The sequence below is a fragment of the Prunus dulcis genome, chromosome 7 (genome assembly GCF_902201215.1).
Source record: "Prunus dulcis chromosome 7, ALMONDv2, whole genome shotgun sequence".
Taxonomy (NCBI): Eukaryota; Viridiplantae; Streptophyta; class Magnoliopsida; order Rosales; family Rosaceae; genus Prunus; species Prunus dulcis.
The window spans coordinates 9422160-9447888 of NC_047656.1; the positions used below are offsets into that span (position 1 = coordinate 9422160).

The following is a 25729-nucleotide window of genomic DNA, read 5'->3' on the forward strand; positions in this document are numbered from 1 at the left end:
TATTATTAAATTTGCTCTGTAGACTCGTGATGTTAATTTTTAATTTAACGTTTTTCCACTGCAATGAAACATGTTTTCTTATTTGAAATAAAAAAATTTAAGAATATAAGAGAGAAAAATTGCTTATAGGATTAACCATGATCTATTTCATAGTTTCAGGTATTAGCTTGCAGATTGTAACGTTGAATATCCATAATTTTTGATTCCGTTTATGTTAATAAACAGAATCACAAATGCAAAAGATAGTACACTCCACACTGCTATCTTGCCTCTCAGCACTATAAGTTCACCTCAACCTCACATTATTTAAAGAGATAAAAACATTGTTGTCAAATGTGTAGCAGCATTGAGAATGAACTAGGAGGTTTTGTGAAGAGAAAATAAGAGCAGTAGGTTTCTTGAATTGAAAGAAAAAAGTAATCTGGTAATAGAGTGTAAAGGAGTTTATGTTTTTTTAAACTTAATATGAAGAGTGGTGGATTGTGTGGGTGTGTGTATAGATGTATTAGAATTAAGTATTCAGTTGGATAACTTTTTTTGTCTTTTTACACGATAATAAAATTTAAAGGCTTAATAATTTAAATATTAAGAGAAACAAAAAAAAGTGTGGAGTTTAAATAAAAAAATTCTAAAATTTTCAGTCGTTTGCATTACATATGCATGAAGTAATTTTTCAATCTTTCTTTTTTTCTATTTTTTTATTATATAAAATATTTATTTTTTCTATTAAATATTAGTTTGGTGAATTTACTTTACATTAATGCATGCACTGTTTGTACTTGTACCTTTTGCAATAAATTTTGACAATCCTCAAAAGTTAGGATGACTTTTTGCATCTTTGCTGATATTTGCTGATATGCCCTTGAACCTACCAAACATCCAGCAATTCTTCACTCTTCTGTTCTGACTCATTCACTCACACTTTCTCCCTTCACTGATATATAGAAAAAATTGAGAGGAACACAACCAAGCTCTCTCTCTCTCTCTCTCTCTCTCTCTCTCTCTCTCTCTCTCTCACAGAGTCACCTCCTCCAATGGCTACCACCTGCACATTTCCTTTGTTTCTCTCTCTAATCTCCACATTCCTCATTCTCAGTTCATCATCTTCTGAGGCAGACATTCTTCTCACCTTCAAGGCTTCCATTAAAGACTCTAAAAACTCTCTCTCAAGCTGGTCCAACTCCTCTCTCACTCATTTTTGTGAATGGACTGGAATTACCTGCACAACCACAACTCCACTCTCTGTGACTTCTCTCAACCTCCAAAGCTTGAACCTTTCAGGTGAAATTCCATCTTCAATATGCGAGCTTCCCAATCTGTCTCAGCTCAACCTTGCTGAAAATCTCTTCAACCAGCCCATCCCTCTCCATCTCTCTCAGTGCACTTCTTTGGAGACTTTGAATCTCAGCAACAATCTCATCTGGGGTACAGTCCTAAACCAGATTTCTCAGTTTGGTTCCTTAAAAGTGCTTGACTTGAGCAAGAACCATCTTGAAGGAAACATCCCACAAGGCATAGGCTCACTCAGCAACCTCCAAGTTCTCAACTTGGGAAGCAACTTGCTTTCAGGTAGTGTGCCTTCTATCTTTGGGAATTTAACTGAGCTAGCTGTTCTTGATCTGTCTCAAAATTCAAACTTGGTGAGTGAGATTCCTACTGATATTGGTAAGCTTGTGAAGCTTGAGAAGTTATTCTTGCAAGGCTCTGGTTTTCATGGTGAGCTTCCTGAATCTTTGGTGGGTTTGCAAAGTTTGACTGTTTTAGACCTTTCCCAGAATAACTTAACAGGTAGGGTTCCTCAGACACTTTGCTCTTCTCTCCAGAACTTGGTGTCTTTTGATGTATCTGAGAACAGGCTTTCTGGGCCATTCCCAAATGGCATCTGTACTGGAAAAGGCCTTATAAACCTCAGCCTTCATACCAATGTCTTCAATGGTTCAGTACCCAACTCCATTAGTGAATGCTTAAAGCTAGAGAGGTTTGAAGTTCAGAACAATTTATTTTCTGGGGATTTCCCAGTGGGGTTATGGTCTTTACCCAAAATTAAGCTTTTGAGAGCTGAAAATAATAGATTTTCTGGAGAAATACCTGATTCAGTATCAATGGCTGCTCAATTGGAGCAGGTTCAAATAGATAACAACAGCTTCAGTAGCAAAATTCCTCAGGGTCTTGGGTTAGTCAAGAGCTTGTATAGATTCTCTGCTTCTCTGAATGGTTTATATGGTGAACTACCTCCAAATTTCTGTGATTCCCCTGTTATGAGTATAGTAAATCTCTCCCATAATTCACTTTCGGGTCGAATTCCGGAGGTTAAAAAATGCAGAAAGCTAGTATCATTGTCTTTGGCTGGCAACAGTCTTAATGGGAATATCCCATCATCTCTTGGTGAATTACCAGTGCTAACTTACCTTGATCTTTCTGATAATAAGCTTACCGGTCCAATCCCTCAGGCGCTTCAAAACTTGAAGCTTGCACTCTTCAATGTTTCTTCTAATCAGCTATCTGGTAGAGTCCCCTACTCTCTTATTTCAGGCCTGCCAGCTTCATTTCTTCAAGGAAACCCTGACCTTTGTGGTCCAGGATTAATCAATCCTTGTTCTGATGACCAACCAAAACACCGTTCTTTTGATCTCACAATCTTGACATGTGCCCTGATCTCTATAGCTTTTGCTGTTGGAACTTTCATTGTTGCTGGCGGGTTTATCGCATATCATCGATATCGCAAGCAGAGAACCCAAGTTGGCATTTGGCGGTCGGTGTTCTTTTATCCTCTCAGAGTCACTGAGCATGATTTGGTGATGGGAATGGATGAGAAAAGTGCTGCAGGAAGTGCTGGAGTATTTGGTAGAGTTTATATCGTAAGTTTACCAAGTGGTGAACTTGTTGCTGTAAAGAAGCTTGTGAATTTTGGGGTCCAGTCCTCGAAAGCTTTGAAGGCTGAGATCAAGACCTTGGCCAAGATCAGGCACAAAAATGTTGTGAAAGTTCTGGGGTTCTGTCATTCCGATGATTCGATATTTCTGATATATGAGTTCTTACAGAAAGGGAGCTTGGGGGACTTGATCTCCAGACCTGATTTTAATTTGCAGTGGAATGTCAGATTGAAAATTGCCATTGGTGTTGCCCAAGGATTGGGATACCTCCACAAGGATTATGTTCCTCATTTACTGCATAGAAATGTCAAATCGAAAAATATCCTTCTGGATGCAGATTTTCAACCAAAGCTCACAGATTTTGCTCTTGACAGAATTGTGGGAGAAGCTGCCTTTCAGTCAACTATGGCTTCGGAATCTGCTTTATCTTGTTACAATGCGCCAGGTAAGAGAAGTGGAATTGCAATGAATTCTTAGATTTTTTTTTTTCAGTTCCACTACTAATATTCTTATGTGTTCCACTACTTTGATAATTAAATTAACATCGTATCTGTATCCTTAAAATGTTCTGTTGGTAATTGAAGAACGAATTTTTTATGACATTTATTTGTTGTTTGCAGAATACAAGTACAGTAAGAAAGCAACTGAGCAAATGGATGTTTACAGCTTTGGTGTTGTATTATTGGAGCTAGTTACAGGCAGGCAAGCTGAACCATCTGAGTCTCTCGACATTGTAAAGTGGGTGCGACGAAAGGTCAACATTACGAAAGGCGCGGTCCAAGTTATCGATCCAAAGATCACGAATTCTTCCCAGCAAGAGGTACTTGGAGCTCTAGAAATCGCTCTCCATTGCACTTCTGTGATGCCGGAGAAAAGACCACCCATGTCTGAAGTTGTGAGATCACTTCAGTCCCTTGACTCAAGGACTGACAGTGCTGTTATTGACTTCTCTACCTTTGAGGAACATTCTGCTTCAGTCTGAACAAGTGACTGCATTTTTGGTTTCCTTGTATGTAAATTAAACTTGGTTTTACATATTTACTTCTGATGGAGGAAAACAGATAGGGTTGGGCATGGTTTTTTTTTTGTCTGTTGTTCAACAGAAAGTGATTTGGGATTTGGTTAACAGTAATGAGAGTTTTACAGAATGATGTGAAAAAACCACAGAAATTGTGATAAATACATGGAAATTTTTAATGAAACTTTAGAAGAAGTTTATTTAGTCAATCATATATTATTTTGACACAAAAAATTGGAAGGAAATGCATTGCATAGTGGGTTTGAGTGATTTAAGTTGATTATATTGCAAGCTGACAAACTCCGTGACTTAGAAAATATGGAGTAATTAATGAAGAGAATTAAACCCCCCATAGTAATTTATTTATCATTTTTTAGTACAATATTTTACACTTTATAAATTGCATGATAAGATACATGTGTAACCTTATTTGACATTATTCATTGGACATGGTACACGTTCTTATATTTATTATTTATCAAAAATTGAAAAATAATTAAACCAAACTTGACTTTTCATGAAAATTAGGCACTTTACCATACTTAAAAAATAATAGTGAAGATTGAAAATTAACTAAGAACATAAATAAATTTATCAAAGGAAGAATTAAGTAGTAAACAAAGAAAATAATTATAGAGATTTAAGTACTTAAGCAACAATTTGAAGGGGAATTTAGTAATGTAAGTACTTATAATGAATAATAAAATAATCAATAACATTAAATGGATTAAATAGAAAAGAAATAAATTATATTAAGTAATTAAGTAACTGATCAACAATATAAAACAATAAGTAATTATGTTAATCTCTATTTTGAGAAACAGCTCGCATGTATTATAAATATATTTTCCATAGCTTTTTATCACAAAGTGATGACTGCCATGATGGTTAAGTGGCTGCAAACCTTAGAATGGGGAAGGGGTTCGAACCTCTGCATGTGTGAAGTGAGTTTTCTTTAATTTTTGAAAGTTCATATCGCGATAATATCGATAATAGCGCGATATTATCGATAATATCGCGATATATTGACCATTTGAAGTTGCCAATTGAACGAAAATATCGTGGCCTAAGTATCGTCGAAATTATCGAGGAAATTATCGATATATTGACGATATATGGAAGGTTTTGTGCGAAAATATCGTTGGACGAAAAAAACGATAATTTCGCCGATATTTCGGCGAAATTATCGAAATTTAATACTGTGTTAATAATGCAGAATCCAGATTGGTTGATGGGGAGGGGAGGGGGGCCGTGATGGTGGCTGGTGCAAAACCAGGTTTAAGAGATGGGGTCTCATCTAAGAGTCTCGGATAAGGCCTTAACTATAAAATTCTTGATTACTGTGTGCGTGTTCTTGTAATGGAGCCGCGCACTCTGCCTAGCTTGTACATGTTATAGGCCTGGCCTGAATTTAGCAATTGGTAGAGATTCGAATTGGGCCACCAACTCCCAAATCTCCACTTCGCTACCCACAAAACAACTTACATGAACATACACAAGAGACCAAATCCTTAGCTTCGGATTCAACAATGAACCTGTTAAAAACCCAACTAGTAGCCAAATTTTCAAATTGGAAGCATTGGAAATTTTCAAACTGAAATAATTATGATGAGGATGCAACAAAAGTAAGGACATTTTCGTACTTCACTAAGTTACCAAGTTAGTTTTTCCTCTTCTTTTTCTTAATGGAGAAGAAGGACAAAAGCTTTAAAATGCAGGGTGGAAAAATAGCTGCAGAACAAAAAATGGCAAGCAGTTTTGTATTTATTACCACAACTGCTTACGCAAAATAGAATATCGGTTCTTAAATGTCTCATTACATTTTTTCATGTCTAGAGCACTCCGGAAAAATTATAATTTTCTTGAATATTAGTGAATAATACAAATCTTCTAGGGTTAGGGAGCCTATTACTGATGCTCTTAGAGGATAAATTCCGAACATTTTTAATCCAATGGTCACATTTCTTGCATGCATATTCCGACAATATAATCTCCTCGAAGTGAAACCAAGTGGCATCGGTAACTCTAAAACCAGTGATGATTTGCATACACATTTAAGCATGCACCAAAAAGAATCATACATTTGTTGATATGAAAAGAGGGCAGTTTCTAAATCACCTCAAGACCAAATTAATTAATTTGCTATCAAACCAAAACCGGAAGAAAAACAGCACCAAAAGTTCAAATTGGAAGCAGTGGATTGGTGAGCTTGTATATATCTTGTTGACATTTGACCAGAAACGTTTCAGATAGCAAAACGTTGACATGATTGAATGCATGAAGCTATCCACCTGTTAATATTGCCAAAACGACATCAAATGAATAAAACCTGAGGAGGGATTGCAATTTACAGACCACCAAATGAATAAAACCTGTTGCGCATGCACAACAATTTGGCTTACACCTTGCACACACTGGGCTGGTAATGCCTTCAATTTTGCTTTACTTTCCTCTTTTCTCTTTCTTTTATTGGTTTCACTTTCCCTTTTCCTTTTCTTGTTCAAAGTACACTACCGTCGCCTATGTAACACAATCGAAATTTCTAGACCAATTCCTCAATTTTCAGTCGGTTTATTTATCTACTGTTTTGTGTTCTCATTTCTCAGTTTGATGGGATTGTGAAGGTTTAGTTTGCTTTGAAGAGAGAGAGAGAGAGCCACAAAAGAAGAAAGGCAGGTAATGCTCTATCAAGAATCAAGTCACATACAAAATACAAATAGTCTAATATTATGATGAGATTTATCTTTTTTTCCTTTTGATGATGAATTTCCTATATATAAATCACTACCGATTAGGCAGAGGCTTATGAGTTGGCTCTTCAGCAGGTACACAAATTTGTTCAGCACTGAGGTGATTTACTAGATCTAAGAATTTCCAAATCAATATGACTTAAAAGTCGTCATTTCTTCAAAGAACCAAGGTGATAGAGTACTAGTGTTTTCATGATTTGGTCATGGTGCCCATTTCACCTTAATTATAACAAGATCTTGAACTTCTCATGTATTTTGCTACTACCCATCCCCACTTTCCTCTCTGTTTACAATGACGTCCGCAGTTAAGAGTTAAGGATTTAGGAATTGAAAACAAATAGATATGAAAACACAGACTGAGAAGTGAAATATTGTTTTTAATTTTAAGATGTTTCGCGCCAATCGAGTTCAAATTTGTTTATCCATCTTATATAGGTAATTATAGAGTTTTGGCAAGCAATATGTTTATTTTATATATCTACAATGTGGAAAAAAAAACTCGTAATCGTTTAGCTTAAAGTTGTGTAAAATGAGATTTATTTTATTTTATTTTAAAGGTTATTTTAGTTTATTGTTATCTTACTTTTTGAAGTTAACGGTATGCTGATTAACCTAATCCCACATGTATATGTTATAATTTTCATTTGTTTAGGTACCAAATATACAATAACCTTGCCTCATAGTGTCGAACTTTAATAAATAAATGAAATGTGATGAACCGTTATTTAGTGGCCAGACCTCCTGGAATTTTATTAAAATCTAACGTTGTGTGTTAGACATATGTAAGAATTCCTCATGACCATAACACTTAGGGATTGAATCTATTTGTTAAAAAAAAAAAAGCATTACTTTTTTATATTATTTATTTCGAATGAAAATTTCATTCAAAGGCTGCTTATATTGGTGTATGTGTTATTTTTTATTATAATAAATGTTGTTATATATATCAAAAATGCTAGTTATATCACATTTATATATCACTTTGTGTACCGCCTCTCTAATAGAGGTGGATCCCATTGTATTGGTGGGTTCCACCTTTATTAGAAAGGTAGTACACAAAGTTGTACTCAGATATGGTATGACTAGCATTGCTCATATATATATATATATACATGTTTAAACATATATGCATATATAGAAATTTTTATATAGTAATACTTTTCAATTCAATGTTTTCCCTAATTTGTTGCATACCTTTGGATATATTTCTATTCTTGTTCATTTCCTACCAACTGTTTGCTAAATTGGTTTTGTTGATTAATTATGTCACTTAATGACTATCCATTACTAGAGCTTCATGGCATTAGAAGTATAGAAATGTGAAAAATATATATTATCACTTATATCACTTAAAGTTAAGATGTAATAGAAAATACATAGGAAAACAAAAGGGAGAAGATTTCGCGTGTGTCACAGCCCTCGACCGTCCACGGTTAGTGCCATTTGACTACCAGTGCAGTGTGGTAACATTTTGGCTGTATCACTACAGTGCAGAGATAATTGTTAGTGTGCTCTTTCTTTAGTTTTTGAAATTTTTTAGGTTCATATAATCTATTTCTGTATTAGGTATGATGTTTTAGGGGACTTATGAGTTTAAGATATAGATAGATATTATAAATTATGAGATTGAGGTGTATTACTTAATTATATTGCAATATCGCAGTAACATTTAGGTGTTATTATAATGAAATAACACAATCGTGAAATAGATAGAGATCGTTGTGTCGACCGTCCCATTGTTTCAGGAACTCTTTTTCAATTTTTCAAAAGTAGTGGCCTATTTGTTTTTGGATAGAAAAATAAGTTATAAATTATTTTTTATTACTCGAAAAACTAAAACTTGTGATCATTGGGTCTAAGAGGTGCAAATTGAGACGCCTTTTGAGGGTGTGTTGTAGGTAGCCTTTCCTTCAGTTCATTTTATTGTCATATTGTCCTTAAAATTTTTTAGCCATTGTAATTAATTTGGATTTGTACCTTCATGTTCATGTGTTAATTTGGATTCTAAGATGAAAAAAAAAATATATATATATATATATATACACAGTACTTTTCTATTGAGGGACGCCCTTTAAGGTACCCTACAATTTTTTTCCCAATGATCCAAACCATCTATTTTTTAGGTCTTCATTCATAGATCATCCTTACAAAAAATTAGACAAATCGGAAACCGTTTCGACATCCAATTGTGTCTTACAAAATCAATGAACACGGTGCTTCAAGAAAATGCTAAAATTTCAATAACTTAATTGAGTGGTTAAATGATATCGGATTCAAGTGATTTTTTGTAGAGATGATCTTTGAATGAGTATCTACAAAATAGATGGTTTGGATTAGTGAAATACAATCCGGAATGAGGCCTACAAGGGGTGTCCCTCAAATAAGAGAGATCTCTCAATCGAAGCTCTCTGTGTATATATATAAAGGCATAATCCACTAGCTATTTTTCAATGGGCCTCATTCAAAGAAAAGGCCAGTAAAAGATAATTTATAATTAGTGGCAGCGAAATCTCTTCACTTGTTTGGAGAAGATAAAATAACTTTAGCATTATGGTAATGCTATATGAACTCATGTACTATCATAATGCATTGTTTATCGTTCAATATTGTTTGGATATGCTAAGCTATTTCCCTAATTAATTCTTAAGTTTTTCTTCTTCTTTTTTGTCTGCAGGAAGTACTCTTAGCCCTTTCGACCATGAACTCGAGTGACACCATCTATTTTCCTTCTCCTTTTTCGACTCATTCAATTAACTCTGAATCTAGGAATTACTCTCCAATGTTCTTGAATGATTTTGTCATTCATCCAAACCAAAGTCATGGTCTTTCCTTTCCGATGCAATCGAAAAACTTTGATGCTAATGAGCTGAATGATGGTTTTAATAATTTTCATAACAATAATTCAGAAGTAAGGCAAAGTCACCCTACGAAATTCTATCCTCCATCCATGCTTGAAAGTTCCTTGTTAGAAACACCCAATTACTACAATAATTTTCCCATTTCCAACCATCCATTTTCATCATCAATGCATGATAATGGTTTTACCGGTGGAAACTACCAAAACTGTAATTGTTTCAACATGTATGAGGAGCCACTTATAAGGTAATCAAAAGCTTTCTTTTTTATAAATTTCAATACTATATTTCAAAATTTTAATTAATTATGTTAACGTATTAATTTAAGTATTGTTCCACAATGATTAGTGACAGTCGCAGCGATGAAGAAGACAATGGTGGAAAAAAGAAATGTAAACGTCACAGTAAAAGCAAGCACACATTTGGCCAGAGAAGCTCTAGTTTTCGTGGGGTTACAAAGTATGTTTATGTTTGTTTGTTTTGTATTGTTATAATCAATTACATCTCCGTAAGGTAATTTAAATCATCATTAGCTATTGCACACACACACACTTCCACATGCTTGTCAAGGCACTTTTGCTACTACACTTTCATGAATAATTGACTTTCTATACACATTAGCCAAGAGGGTTTAATCTAATGAAAAATGGTCTTGACTTGCACTCCAGTGGTCTCAAGTTCGAACCCCCATGTCATTCTGACAGTATGTGTGAGAAACCCCCCTCCTCTTGTAGTTTAGACACATTAACTTGCTATATGTACAGGTACGTAGGGGGACGTTTTGAAGCATTTCTATGGGATAACACTAAACCAGGAAAGAAAGGCAAGACAGGTACCAAAATTACTTAACTATCTATCTCCCATCTTTTGTTTACAAATCATGCGTCATCCAAAATTATCCGCTAACATTTTTTTTAAATGTTTCTTCTTGGTGCCCTCCATTCACGATACGACAGTTTATATTGGTGAGTGAACTTCTTGCAAATCATGTCTTTAATTAGACACAAACCATAACTTAGAACCTTTGCAAGTTAACTTAATGCAATGAAAAAACAGAAGTTGAGTTTTCTTAAGAGTTTCTGCTTAATTTGGCAGGTGGATATGATACAGAAGAGGAGGCTGCCATAGCTTATGATATAGCTGCTCTAAAGTTATGGGGAAAGTCTGCTACATTAAATTTTCCTGTATGTTAATTACTACATTGGCATTAATATATATTTGTGATTTGGTTATTGTTTATTTTGGATCATATTCCCCTTGTGACTCCTACATATATATTATATTGTTGTAGTTGAGGAAATACAGGAAAGATTTGAAGAAGATGAAGCGTATGAGCAAAGAGGACTATTTTAACCACATTAGAAGGTAATAGTGTTAATTAAAAAGAAAAGAAGAATAATTGGTATTGCCCTAATTAATTCAGTTTTTGCTTGTTACCCTAGTTAATTATTCCTCATTGCATCTCAATTAATTAGCTGTATCTTAAACTTGTCCAATTACAGAACAAGTGCTAGCTTTTCCAAGGGCTTATCTAGTTATCGTGGAGTTTCAAGGTATTATAACTACTAAATCCAATTCTCTCTCTCTCTCTCTCTCTCTCACTCTCTGACACGCTTGAAACAGGAACTCGGACAACAAGAGATGGCAAGCTAAAGTAGGGAAAGGAAGAGGGTGCAAAGGCATTTATCTGGGCACATTTGGTAACTCCTATGACCCTTTATGCCTTATTCTATCCAATGACTAATGATTTGATGTAATTGATGATCAAGAATAGTAGACCACATCCAAAGATATTAGAATTGAGCTAAAATTAAAGAATCATATCAGCAGTTCATTTCAACTATACTTGAACTTAATTAATTGTCTTACTTTGAATTAATGACAATTAGATACTGAAGAGGAAGCAGCCAGAGCCTATGATGTTGCTGTAATAAGGATGAAAGGCATAACATCGGTTACAAATTTTGACCAAAGTGAGTATGATGTCAAAGGCATTCTTGAGTGCGAAACGCTTCCAATCGGAAAGGGTGCTTCAAAGAGGGTACGGTGGTCTTCAGTTGATGATGTCCTTAAAAAGGGAAGAAACACTAAGAAGAAGAAACCCATGTTACAACTAAATAATGGTGAAAGCTCAGGCATCTCTAAGCTAATCCCAACAATTCCCCAATCCTCTTCATCATTTGAACCAACAACTCATCAAATCCTACCAACCCCCCATAATTCAAACCCCACTCAATATGTAGACCCCTTCCTCCGTTATGCTTTCCAAGATACTGATATCCTCCGGTACTCCAACATTAACCCTAGCTCTCAAGTTCCTCTTCCTGGATACCAAAACCCTAACTTTCAAACAAACCCTAATTTCAATAATTGGGCTGGTACTTTTGGTGGAGGTGATAATTCAGAGGCAAACTTTCTGACAAACCCTAGTTTCAACAACTGGGTTGGCACCTTTGGTGGAGGTGAGAATTCAGAGGGAAATGGAATCAATGTTGGAGGGTCTCAAATTTATGGAACCTTGGATCCAACAATGGCACAAATTGGTGATGGTAATTCAGGTTACAATTTGGGCAGGGGAATTGAGCTCATGGAGCCATTGAACCAGTTTGCACCCATCATACCACCACAAAACCAAGAGTTTGATCAGCTAGATCAGTATAGCAGTGATGCCTATGGCCAATGCAACAATGAAAGCTCTAGCTCCTCATACCTTCTTCAAGACTCCCTGCAGGTTCGAAATTATCCTCAAACAATTGACCCTACTTTTCTTCCTGAGTTGACTAACCTTGATCCAGGCCCTAGCTATGTTGGAGAATCTTACAATAGTGTGGTTCCCGAGGCAATTTTGGCGGCGATGCTGGCGGAGACTAATGAGAGTTGCAGCTGTGACATCATTAGTGAACCTCTTACAGTTTTTGATTATGAAGTACCTGATAATGTGGAGGGAAACTCAACACTGCTACCAAGAAATGCAGAAAATGGAAATATTGTTGAAGCCTTTGGGGTGGACGAATCAGCTGCATTGGACACTTACTTTCCTTCTAGCTGGCTGGAGATGTTCTTGATGACCATATAGACGGTTCTGATTGCAATGTCTGAAAGATGCATTGCACTTATCTGTTGCAGGAGAAAAACAAACCCATCAATTTCTCAAGTTGCCAAACTACTTTACTCCCTTCACAGAAAGACCCACAGTTTCAGTTATAGACTTTTCTTAGATTTGAGGAACATTTATTTTCGGTCTCAAGTTTGAATTACAAATGACTGCATTTTTTTTGTCTTTTAAGCAAATAGAACTTGATTTTTTATATTCTCTTTTGATTGGGAAGAAAAAGATAGGGATGTTGAAATCCACAATTTGGGTTTCAGCCCAAAAAATCTCCCCTAACGCATGTATTTTAAAGAGTGAAAATTTGGCTTAGCAGTTGTTTGAGGCTATATTTCACTCTAATTTTTGCATGGATTGGAAGAGAAGTAGAGCCCAAACTGACAAAAGGTAGCCCACTAAGGCTATCTCCAGCAATGTCACCCACAAATTTAGCCATTTCATACCCAAAAGTCATATCTAGTAAATGGGCTAAATGTGCCTTGTCATTGGATCAAAACCCAGTCAGGAGGCTAAAGAAGCCAATGTAGGGCCAAATTGATCCTTAGGTGGGCTATATCCTTTGTTTTTATAAATTTTTTTTTTTTTTAAAAAAGGGTTTTTTAAATATTTTTTTGTTTATAAATACCAACCTCATTTCTACATAATTTCCCGCATTCTTTTCATCCTTCAATCTAATTTCCCATCATCTTTTCATCATTCCTTTTACACACTATCCTTACTTTTTTCCATCCTTCCACGTAATTTCCCACAATTTTTGCATCCTCTACATATTATATATCCTCCCTCTTTTCCATACAAAAATTACCCCCCTCATTGTTAGGAAAAAAATGGCTGCCACTTCGAAAAAAGGTGTAAATTGGACTCGAAAGGAAGATGAAGCTCTTTGCAAGGGTTTCTTGAAAGTCATTGAAGATAATATACACGGTACTAGCCAAGCCTCAGACGGTTTTTGGACGCATGTTTCTCACAAATATTACGAGCTTTACGAAGGCACCATTGAAGCGACCCCGAGAAATCTTGAAAGTTGTGAAAGTGTAGGTGGTAGAAGCACATATATCCAAGCTTGAACAAATGGAATCAAGCATTGAGAAAAGAGAGGGGAGACATGCTAGCAGAGTAGAACGCCTATAGGAGGCAACGAAGAAGAAGAGGAGGCACGAAGATATGGTCCAACAAAGGTAAGAGGAGATGGACAAGAGGAACATGGCTAGGATAACCACAAACATGACTCCAATTAGTATAAGGAGTATTTCAACGGAAAAAAGAGGGAAATTAAGAACCGCTGCAGCTTACATGAGTTGTTTCCGAATGCAGTTTCAACGTCCAATTATCATCCTACAATGTCGGGAGATGATGATTATCTTTTTAATTTTTTAGTTGTTGTTTCTAAATTAATGTATTGTTGTTTTTAAATTCATGTTTTAGTTTTAATTTTTAAATTAATGTCAAAAATCCTATCAAAAAATATTTTTATATTCTAAAATGAATTTTAAATAGGGTCTAAGTAGTACTTTAATTAAATTAATCAATATATTTAAAGAATATACTAAAAATTAATAAAATATTGAGGGGGCTATGATTTAGCCCTGTACTGTTGAAGGCACAGTAAAAATATAGCCCATCACTATTCCTTAGAAAACTATAAATGATGGGCTAAATTTATGGGTGGGCTATGTTTAGCCCTCCACTACTAGAGACGGCCTAAGCATACATATCGATAATGTTATCTGTTCTAAGTGAAACAAAATCAAGTGACATGCATTGTTCTTAACCCCCTAATAATTTGCATACATTTGTAAGATGGAATTTCTAAATCTTAAATAGCAAAGATAAAGTCCTCATTATCTCTACTGACCAGATTAATTAACTTGCCATTTAACCAAAACCGTAATAATGAAGAAAACCAGACCAGTAACCAAAATTTCAAATTGGAAGCAGTGGATTGGTGAGCTTATGTCCTCTTATCATTTGACCATGGTAAAGTTGACAGGCTTTTCAATGCAGGTAGATTTCCACCTGTTAAAGATGCCAAAACGACATAATTGTAGAATTTAATGCCGAAAGGCTAAATAAGGTAGCAAATATCACCCTCTATTCAACACTTGCAATTTAGAGCACCTCCAAATGTGGCTCATTCTCACACATATCATTTAAACTTGTTGAGCATGCAAAACAATTTGGGCACAAATCGCTTACACTTGCTCACTGGTTTGCTTTACCTTTTCCTCTTTTCTTTATTTCTTGCTTCACTTCCCCTTTTCCATGTTGTTCCAGCCACTTCATTATCGTTCCCATATGTAACATCATCAAAATTCTACACCTTTTTTGGAATTGGGTTTACTTATCTACTGTTTTCTGCCATTTCTCAATTTTGCAGGGTTGTGAAGGTTTAATTTGCTTTGAGGAGAGACAATCACAGCAGAAGAAAGGCAGGTACTATCCCATCAAATCTATATGGCCTATACTGTTTTCTGAATTGGTCACGGAGCTTATGCCACACCTTAATTATGACCACATCTTGAACTTCTTTTTGGCTTTTGTTGGAGACCACATCTTGAACTACCCTTCGAGATTTCAGTGTTCATTGACAAACCATTTTTGCACATATATATACACTATTAGTTAAGAGTTTAGGATTTAGGGACTAAAAACAAAAATGCAGACCGAGAATTGAACGGGGTTTGTAATATAAGATGTTTGGCGCGAAACCTATGTATTCATATTTGTTTATTCCTATAGAGTTTTGGCGCGCAATATGTTTTTATTATCAATTTTCTATATGTACTACTTTAATGTCATCTTATTTTTTAAAGTTAACGGTAAGATTCTAGAGTGGTTAACCTACTTCCACGTGTATAAGTTATCATTTTTATTTATTTTATCTATCATTTATTCAATGCACTTGACAACTTTGTCAAACTTATAAGAAAAAGTGTGACAAACTAATATTTTTGGTGCAACCCTACATATATATTTTTTTAAGTGCATATTTAACAATAATTTATATATATTATTCATGTTAAATGAATGAAAAATTTTCTGGTTGTTTATATTAGTGGTAGTGCTATTTTTATTATTAAAATAATTGTTGCTAATGCATATATATATATACACTTGTCAATTGTACTCTCTTATTTTTGGCATTCAATTAATTCCCTAATTTTTGGCATTCCCTTGGATAGATTTCTTATTTTGTTTAAATCCTACCTACCTACTTTGTATGTGCACATTGTGTCACCAATAATCTTCAAAGAGCTAAGGTGGTCGAATGTTTGCTAAATTTGTTTTAGTGCTTAATTATTTCACTTAATTACTATCTATGTCTAGAGTTTCAACGTGCACTTGATACGCAAATGTGAATATAAAAGTATAATCAATCATTCCCTACCCCCTAACAACATCTCAAAATACTTAGAAAAACAGTAATGTATCAAAGAAAGAAAAGGGAAAGAATGTCACGTGTTACGTTGATGTTTTACTTAAGGAAGTTTGAGGTTTCACCCCAAAATCAATTGGCAATGGGTGGAGTAGCCAAACTCCTTATAAACCCAGGCTAGGTCCTTTAGGGCCAATTTCATAACTATTTTAATTTTAGTTTTTAGTTTTCATTTTTTGTGCTAGAGTAAAGAGGAAAATAAGAGTGAGATATGGGAGTGAGGGTGAGATTGAGAGAGAGGATGAGAAGGAGGAGTAACAAAAGTGAAAACAAAAACTTGAAAGTGAAAACAATTTCAAATAAATTTCAGTTTTTAGTTTTTATTTTTTTCACTTCTGTTACTTCTTCCTCCCATCCTTCCCTCTCATCTTTCTTCTCATTCCCATCTTCACTCTCATTCTCACTTCCATTTTCCCTCTTTTCCCTATGTTCCCTCTATACTCTAGCACAAAAAATGAAAACTAATTGAAACGGTTATTCGGGCCTTTAACCTTTCAATGTGGGAGAAACACTTTCAACACACCACCGCGCGTGCGGCAAACTTTTAAGCCTGACATGTGGACAACTCATATTGGATGACGTGAGAGCATGACCACACACGCCCCCCACATGTGGTGAATTTTTAAGCCTTATACGTGGACAACACATATTGGGTGACGTGGAAGCACGTGTGACCTTTGGGCTTAACACATGAAGCCTTGCTCTGATACCATGAAGGAAGTTGATGTTCCACCCCATAACTAATTGGCAATAGTGGGGAGTAGCTCAACTCCTAATAAACATAGGCTAAGTCCTTTAACTTTTCAATGTGAGACAAACACTCTTAACATTTACAAACACACTTAACTTTTCTGTAACAATTTGCGGGTTGAACTACAGTCCGGTGACAATTATTGGTGGTAGTACTTGTGCTTTATTTTTGAATTTTTAAGGGGATTTATGGGTTTAGAATATAGGCCTTATAGAATGTATATGAAGAAGTATAAAAATAGTACTGTAATAACAAAGTGTCATTGGAGTGTAATATAACAACAACTATATGAAGGAAAAGCACATTCGAAGACTATTTATAATTAGTGGCAAATGCTATTTCTACACTTCGTGTAGAAGAGCAAATAACTTTAGCATTATGGCAATGTTTTTTGAACTCCTCAAGATTTGTCCTTTAAATGGTGCTTAGTTTATACTTTTACTTATATGCAATTGTCAGTCAACTTTTTAACCTATGATTTAGTATTGTTGGGATATGCTAAGCTAATTCCGTAATTAATTTTTAAGTTTTTTTTTTTTTTTTTTTGCAGGAGGTAGTCTTGGCCCTTTTTCCCATCAAGTGTGTGCTATGAATTCAAGTGGGAACTTCTGTTTTCCTTCTCCTTTGTCGGGTAATTCAATTAACTTTGAGCCTAGGAGCTCTTCTCTAGGGTTCTTGAATGATTTTGTCATTGATCCTAACCAAATTCGTGTTCGGTCACTTCCCATGCAATCACATGTTTTATTCTAATGAGTTATAAAATGAGGGTTTTACTAATTTTTCACAATAATAATACTTCAGAAGCAGTGGAAAGTAACCATATGCAACACAATTCTCCATGGATACTTGAAAGTTCCCCAGTTGAAGCGCCTTATTGCAATACTTTTCCTTCTGCGAACTACCCATTTTCATCATCAATGCATGTTGAAAGTGATCAGGATTTTAATGGTGAAAAGAACAGAAACGACAATGGTATCAACATTTTTGAAGATCCATTTATGAGGTAATAATCAAAACTTACTTTTTAATTTACAATCCATATTTCAAAAGTTCCATTAGGTTAATTAATCTATTTATGTTTTGTTCCACAATGGTAAGTTACAATTGCATCAATGAAGAAGACAATGGTAGAAGTGGAGAAAAACCGACGGAAAGGCAACGTAAACGTCACTATAAAAATTCGAAGAACAAAATTGTCCAAAGGGGCTCTGCATTTTATGGAGTTTCAAGGTATGCTTATACTAGTTTGTTTTGTTTTGTTATAATCCATATGTAAATTTGAATAATTATATATATTTTCTACCACATATTCATTAAGAACATCTCATAAGTTTAACTAGATACATTTAATATTTTCCAAAGAAAAATTGTTCATACGTACTATTTTTCTCAGTAATATTTATTGGCTCCGAAGATCTGGAGAGAGATTTTAATAATGATAAAGAGAACAATCATATCGCATTACTCAACTACACCACCCAATATGCTAAGGGAGAACTACACCAATACTACATGAATTATAGGCCTTGAGACAATTTGTCGTCTAAATGTGCGACCTCAACTAGAACTTTGTTGCAACTTACTTCATCTATTGAACCGTATTTGGACGTGGGAAAAATTGTTACTCGTCGTTTCTAAACAGTCATATGCGAACCTCGTGAAATTTTATGGCCGGAACCCCGTGAATTTTATGGCTGAAATAAAAGGACGGAGTTAGTTGCAGGTGGCACATTGCAACAAATTCTAATTGGGATGAAAAATTGACTCAATTATAACATAAGTGATTTTGCTTCTAAAAACAAGTAGAGGAGAGATCACTTCGTTGAGAAGAGTGTGTGCCTTTAGATAAGTGAGTAGATAGCCTTCTTCATGTATTCAACGAATACCTTAGTTGCTTAAATTTATATACATTATAGTGTGACGAAAAGCACTTTCCAATGAATTTTGCAAATGTATATATACATAACAATGAACTTGCTATATATATACAGGTACACAGGAGGTCGTTATGAAGCATTTCTGTGGGATAACACCGAACCACAAAGTAAAGGCAAGACAGGTATACCCACATTATTTCATTATCCATTTCCATCTTTTGCTTGCTAATCAAGCAATAACATCTAAATTATCAACTAACTTTTTTCTTCTTCTTCTTCATGTTTCCTCCATCGACGACACGACACCGCAGTTTATATTGGTGAGTGAATTTCTTGTATAACTCTTTAGTTTTAAACTTGAAAAGTTGCGGGCTTGTCAATAGTTTCTTCTTAATTTGGCAGGTGGATTTGAAACAGAAGAGGAGGCAGCTAGAGCTCATGATCTAGCTGCTCTAAAGTTATGGGGCGACTTTGCTACATTGAACTTCACTGTATGTTAAATACTACTTTTGACATCAATATGTTTTTGATTTGCTTATTGTTTATTTTGAATCATATTCCTCTTCTAATGATTTACCCTCCATATCTCTATATATATACTGTTGTAGCTGAATGAATACAAAAAAGAGTTGGAGGAGATGCAGGGGATGCCCAAACAAGACTATTTTCTCCACATTCGAAGGTAAACAGAATATGAGAGTAAGATCTATGTCTCAATTTGTACAACTTAGTGCGGTTCTTCACTCGTGCTCTACTTTCTCGCTCTAATTCGTCTTCATATGCCTGAAAATTGCATCCTTTTATAGGCGAAAGACATCCACATCTTCCTTCTTGTTAGTAATGGCCCCAATTACTTGAAACTGAATTGGTCTTCATACACCATTGAATCCCAGTCGTAACTAGTATATGCTTTTAAATGTTGCTTCTTCATCTTTCTCTACTAATTTAGCTGTATCTTAAACTTGCCATATTTCAGAACAAGTGCTACTTTTGCCAAGGGTTTATCTACATATCGTGGAGTGTCAAGGTATTATGACTAATCTTCTCTCTCTCTCTCTCTCTCTCTCTCTCTCTCTCTCTCTCTCTCTCTCTCTCTCTCTCTGTGTGTGACATAGTCAAGCCTTGAAACAGGAACTCGTACCATAAGAAATGGCAAGCCAGATTAGGCAAAGGGGGAGGGCTCAAGGGAGTTTACCTGGGTACATTTGGTAAGATCCTATATGACCCTTTATGCCTCATTTTATCTAATGATTGATTTGATGATCAAGACCACAGCAAAAGATGTTACAACTTAGATACAAAAGAATATCCACAGCTGGCTTTAACTACTTGAGCTGAATTAATTAATCATTTTGCCAACCAACCAGCAACTGAAGAGGAAGCAGCAAGAGCTTATGATGTTGCCGCGATAAGGATGAAGGGCACAAAAGCAGTCACAAACTTTGATCTAAGTCAATATGATCTCAACAGCATTTTTAACAGCGCAAAGCTTCCAATTGGAAAGGGTGCTTCAAAGAAGTTAAGGTGGTCTTCAGTTGATGATGTCCTAGAAAACAGAAGAAGCAGTGGTGCTAATGAGAAAATTCCCATTTTGCAACTAGATGAGGATTATAGCACAGGCATCTCTAGGCTGAGCTCAACAACTCAACCATCATCCTCATTTGAGCCAACAATTCATCAAAACCAACCAACCCCCAATAATTCAAACCTCAATCAATATATAAGCCCTTTCTCCCATCATGCCCTCCAAAACACTGATATCCAATATAACCAACTTCCCCAGGACTTCAGTGTTAACCCTAGCTCTCAAGTTCATGATGTTCCTGGATGCGAAAACCTTAACTTCCAGAGAAGCCCTAGTTTAAATCAGTGGGTTGGTACTTATGGAGGAGGTGATAATTCAGAGGGGAGTGGTTTCAGTGTTGGAGGGTCTCAAATTTATGGGAGTTTGGATGGTGATCCAACAATGAGACAGTCTGTTGATAGAAATTCATCAGGTTTCAGTTTTGGCAGGGATGTTGAGAATCATGAGTTTGATCAGTTACATCAGTATAACAGTGATTCCTACAGCCAATACCTCAACCAAAACCCTAGCTTCTCCTCCCTTCTTCAAGACTCCATGCAGGTTCCTAATTATCCTCAAACATTTTACCCCACTTTTCTTCCTGGGTTGACTAACCTTGATCCAGGCGCTACCTATGTCGGAGAATCTTCCCTTAGCGTTAGTCAGGTTCCGGAGGTGAGTTTGGAGGCCATGTTGGCGGAGACTAATCAGAGTTGTGGCAATGGCATCATCAATGAAGTGTTTTCTCTTGATCATGAAGTACCTGTTAATATTATGGAGGAAAACTCAACAGTACAACCAGGACATGCTGAAAATGGAAATTTTGTTGAAGACTTTGGGGTGGAGAAATCGGCTGGCTTGGACCTTGATGATGACTTTCCTGCTAGCTGGGTGGAGATGTTCTTGATGACCTTAGAAGGTTCTGATTGTCATGTGTGAAAGGTAGCTTGGTAGGCAACAGTAGATGGTGTGACTTCAACAGGGAAGATAAGTGGAAAGAGTATAAGAAACCCATTGATGATTGAACAACCCGCTGATATTTTTAATTTGATTAAGACTAGTTTTGTTTGAATTTATCTTAGTGGACCCGCTATTTTGCAATGTTTGAACCTTGACGTTTTACTTTGGCTGCTCTTTTTTTATCCTATTGTAAAGCTCCCATAATTGTTTGGGCTAACCACAGTGCCTGAGAATGATAGTGAATTTGCATAATGTTATATAATATATATATATTAAGATTATAAAATATTCTGGGAGTGGGTTGTAAAGGTTTTTTTTAAAGGATTTTACAATATTATAATTTTTTTTATTTTATAGAAAACCAATATTATAACATTATGCAAATTCACTATCATTCTCAGGAACTCTCGTTAGCCCAAACAATTATGGTTGCTTTATATTGAATTTTGAATTTATCCTTGCAATTTCTCTTGTTTTCTCCTTTTTTGGGCATGAATTTTTGCTTGTCGGGGTTAGGCATTTCTTTTGGGCCTCTGCTTTCAACAATATCTGTTGGATGCAAGAATTCTATAGCGCCGTATATAAAGCCCTCATTATAGAATGACTCATGTTAGAAGCTGAATTGCGTTCTTCTTTTTTGGGAGGATTCTATAATGAGGACCTTATATGTTGAGGGGGTGTGTATTGAGAGGTTCAATCTAACTGGATAAAATAGCTCTGCAATTCATCTGATGGCTAGTAAGAACCCCTCAACTTTCCCTTGGGGGAGCAAACTGGTTGCTGAGACTATTGTCCTGCAATTAGCTCCCCTGCTTCGTTTCTAATAACAGCAACCATCCCCCTCTTACTTACTTTGTCACCACAAGCTCCATCGAAATTCAACTGGAAGAAAGAAGCCAGTTTTGCAATGTGATAGTCTCCATAGAATATGATGCCAATATCTGAACTTGATGATACAAGCTCCATCAAAATACAAGAAGAAAAGGTAGATATTCTTACTACTCTTGTTCATTTCATTTCACTTCACAAAATTCTTCCTTAAAAACCAAATCTGTATCGCCAACCACGGCATAAAAAAAGATATCTGTAGCTGGAATGAAGCCTCCCAATTTCAATGCAATTGGGTTGAGAAAACTAAACACTTGTGGCATTGACAAGTCTTGAGTGTCCTGAAGCCCTGAAGCTGAAGATAGTTTTTAAAGAAAAACATTGGGTGTGCTTCCTGTATGAGTCCACAAGAAGTTTCTGAACAACAGCATATTGCAAGGAAAGAAAACAGGTGATCCTTGAGTTTGATCTCCAATCTTGGTACAGGTAATAAACATGGAATCTATTTGCACAATCCACATTTGAAATATCAGGGCCACTAACATGCATTATGACTATTATTAATCTTGAGATCATATAAATTTACTTGCTCGCCAGTAACATGTACAACATGAAAAACTGTACTCATAAACTTGATAGCAGGTTCTTTATTACATACACTTATTGATTTAGATAATTACCAACACAATCTATATATGATTTAGGCATTTCTCTTGCTAGAGGCATACAAATTCTACGGTTGAAGGAACCTTTTCTATAAGCTGCTGCCTAGCAAGATTTCTTGCATTTTCTTCCCTCTCCACTTCTTCAATAGTCTTCTTTATTCTGTGCTTAGGAAAACAATAATGTGGTTCGATAGGATCAGCAGGATCAATAACAATTTTCTCCAGTTGAACAGCATTCTCTATCAAGTACTTGACAATTTCAAAATCACTTCCACGACCATCATACCCTCCAATTTCCACTACCCTAAGGTACTCATGGGAGCATTTGGATGCCTTCTTAAATCTCGTTTCTCTTCTCTCGCATAACGGGTACAACTGCACCAAGGAAACAATACAACAAGAACCAAAAGTTCCAGGAAGTCTATAGCCACCGAATAGAACTATCATTAAACTCAAAAGTCTTTAGAGTAAAAGTGCACAACTTGGGAACTGGAAGCTACATTACCACAATTAGCTACCAAATAGAATTACCATTAAGACAAGCTTGTAAGTCTTTAGAACCTCAAATTCAAAACATATTCAGGGTTCTTTCATCTAGGGATCCCAATTTTAAGAAAGGAAATGGATTGCAAGTGCACCCGCTCCTCAATACGATTACATAAAAGGGAACATAACACATAATAGTAAAACATGACTACGACCATAAGCAACTAATTCATAAATCTTCCAAAATTCAGTTTCATACTCGATGCCACATAACAGCAAGGCCTATATCTTAAAAAATTTATACCCAGAAATCCCCTAAACTGGCTTTGTGGACTTGGATTCTTAACTGCCCTGACTACTTGACCAATACCTCATAAACAAAATCACCAAAGTGCAGATACTAATACTAAGTTTTACTGGTACAGGAAATAGAACTAAATAAAAATATGTACCTCCAACACAAGTCTGTGCAAGTACGGAGATGCCTTAATGAAAGAAGCCAACTGTAGAAGGATGAAGCAATCATTTGCTTGAAATTTTAGTTCCAATTGCTTGAGATTTGCTAGTACAGGAAATACATGATTCCTTTCTTGGAACTGAAAACCAAACAAACAAGGACTAAGGCACTAACAGAATCCAACAAGAAGAAAGTAAAACCAACACTTAAAACTTAGATATACTAACCAGAAGTCCGTTCAGTTTGAGAATCTCTAGCTGAGAAAGACAGCATGAAAGTTGAGTGAAGGCATCCCCTATGCTCTTATAGGAAAAATCACATACCTCAACAAGATGTGGTAGATTCCTGAGAAGCATGTTTATCTCACATCCAACATAAATAAATGAGACTAGGTTTGTGTCACATATCTCAACGCTTATGAAGCTGGAACATTGCTCTATCACTAAGTACTTCAATGAAATCGATGGACCAACAACTCTTAGATTGCGTAAATTTGGTGAATCATCCACTAATAATCGTTCAAGAACAGGACAGTTGGACAAGAAGTACTCAAGAACTTCTTCCTCCACATCAACACTTTTGAAATTAAGAACTGTGAGGGACTTAAAGCCAATGCAAGCACAACGGTGGAGACTTGGAATATCAGAACACAAGTGCTTCAAAGTGGACTCTTTTTTTATACCTAAAAGTTCATGGGGAAAAATGTAGCACGGAAAGAACTTCCGAGGAAAAACACCATATGATAACAAGTCCAACTCAAGCATTTGAACTCCCTTTTCCATTGCAAATTGAATCCATTTATCAAGGGAACTTGAAAACTTAGGATCAAGATCGAAACAAATCCTGAATGTTTCAACCATTGGGCCTTGATGATGTTCCACCACATTATTCACCCAATCAACGTACCTACAGATTAACAAGTCTCGTGCTCCTGCTCTGAGGTTAGACAATCTGCATAAAGTTTTCTCAGCATCAAAGTCGAGAGTCCTAGTAGATGCTAACACATGCCGCCACAGATGCTGCCATCGCCTAGAAAGGACACTGGTAGCTTGTGCTTCCTTTAGTGACAAGAGAGACAGTATACTAACAAGGACTTCATTTGGCAAACTACTAATTCTGTCCAAGCCCAAAATGTTGTGGCATTCATGCTTATTTTTCTTTCTATCTCTCAAGTTGTAACCCCCCTATGAAATGAATGGAACCACACAAAAAAAAAAAAGTCAATTAGGATTAAGGAGAGTAACCAGGTACTCTTCTCTCTTTCAAAATTCCCTTAAATTATGAAATCTATTTTACAAAAGAGACCCAAATAAAAAACCAAAACGATCGGAAAAACAAAAGCCAAACCAACCTGAGGAAATTATGCACTCTTTGATAGAAATTAAGGAGAGAATTTAAACAAAAAGCTTCTTTTTTGTACTAGTTAGATATATGGGAAGAAAAAAGATGCAAACTTCATAGTATTTTTACCTGTTCTTGGGCAAATTGAGAAGTTGGTCGACGCACCCTTTTCTTCATTGAATCTGACAGTGGTTTTTTCCTCTTTGAAAATCTTAACCTGAAAAGGGTCTTCTTCTAACTCACTGCTACAGCAGGCAAGCGAGTCAGTGAGTGGAAGACGAGTTAGTGATTTTGGGAAGAGGGTGGTATTGGATTTAGGTCTTACTGTACTGTGTCGTCTTCATCTCTCTCTCTCGCTCTCTCTCAATGCTATCAGCTCCGACACTCATTTTTCGGCTCTCAATAATAGCCTAGTCTTGTTGGACTTTCTCTGTGCTTTGTCTGGTTTCGAGGGAGGCCCTGTTGGGCCCTTTTTGCATTCTTGTTTCCTTTTATTTTTATTTTTTGAAAGGCTTGTTTCCTTGTATTAATTGTTGTTGGGCATAGTTTATTAAATTTAATTGGAAAGAAAATACAGATTTTTTTTTTTGCTGGAAGAAAAAAAAAACCCTTGGCTCTCGAGCTCCTCTTTACCAATATGGTTTTGACAATTGTCGAATTCGTTTAACCTTTTTTTTTTCTTGGAAGTTTTTCAATTTTACTAGAATTTGACAATACGATTGCTGATTTGGGACCTCAAACACCCAATTTGTGGCCATA

At 35.8% G+C, this 25729-nt stretch overlaps 2 protein-coding genes across 2 annotated transcripts; one reads left to right on the plus strand and one right to left on the minus strand.

The window, feature by feature from the left end:
• Positions 1–1005: 1005 nt before the first annotated feature.
• LOC117633795 (probably inactive leucine-rich repeat receptor-like protein kinase At5g06940) lies at positions 1006–4001 on the plus strand. The gene is made up of 2 exons (XM_034367575.1): positions 1006–3318; positions 3494–4001. The coding sequence occupies exons 1-2, from the start codon at positions 1035–1037 to the stop codon at positions 3853–3855; spliced, it is 2646 nt and encodes an 881-aa protein (XP_034223466.1). The 5' UTR covers positions 1006–1034; the 3' UTR covers positions 3856–4001.
• An 18540-nt stretch (positions 4002–22541) lies between these two features.
• Positions 22542–25427, minus strand: LOC117635569 (F-box/LRR-repeat protein At3g58900-like). The gene is made up of 4 exons (XM_034369872.1): positions 25100–25427; positions 23857–24813; positions 23625–23768; positions 22542–23061 (listed from the first exon to the last, which is right to left on the minus strand). Exons 1-4 carry the CDS (start codon positions 25145–25147, stop codon positions 22738–22740), a joined length of 1473 nt encoding a protein of 490 aa, XP_034225763.1. The 5' UTR covers positions 25148–25427; the 3' UTR covers positions 22542–22737.
• Positions 25428–25729: the final 302 nt, after the last annotated feature.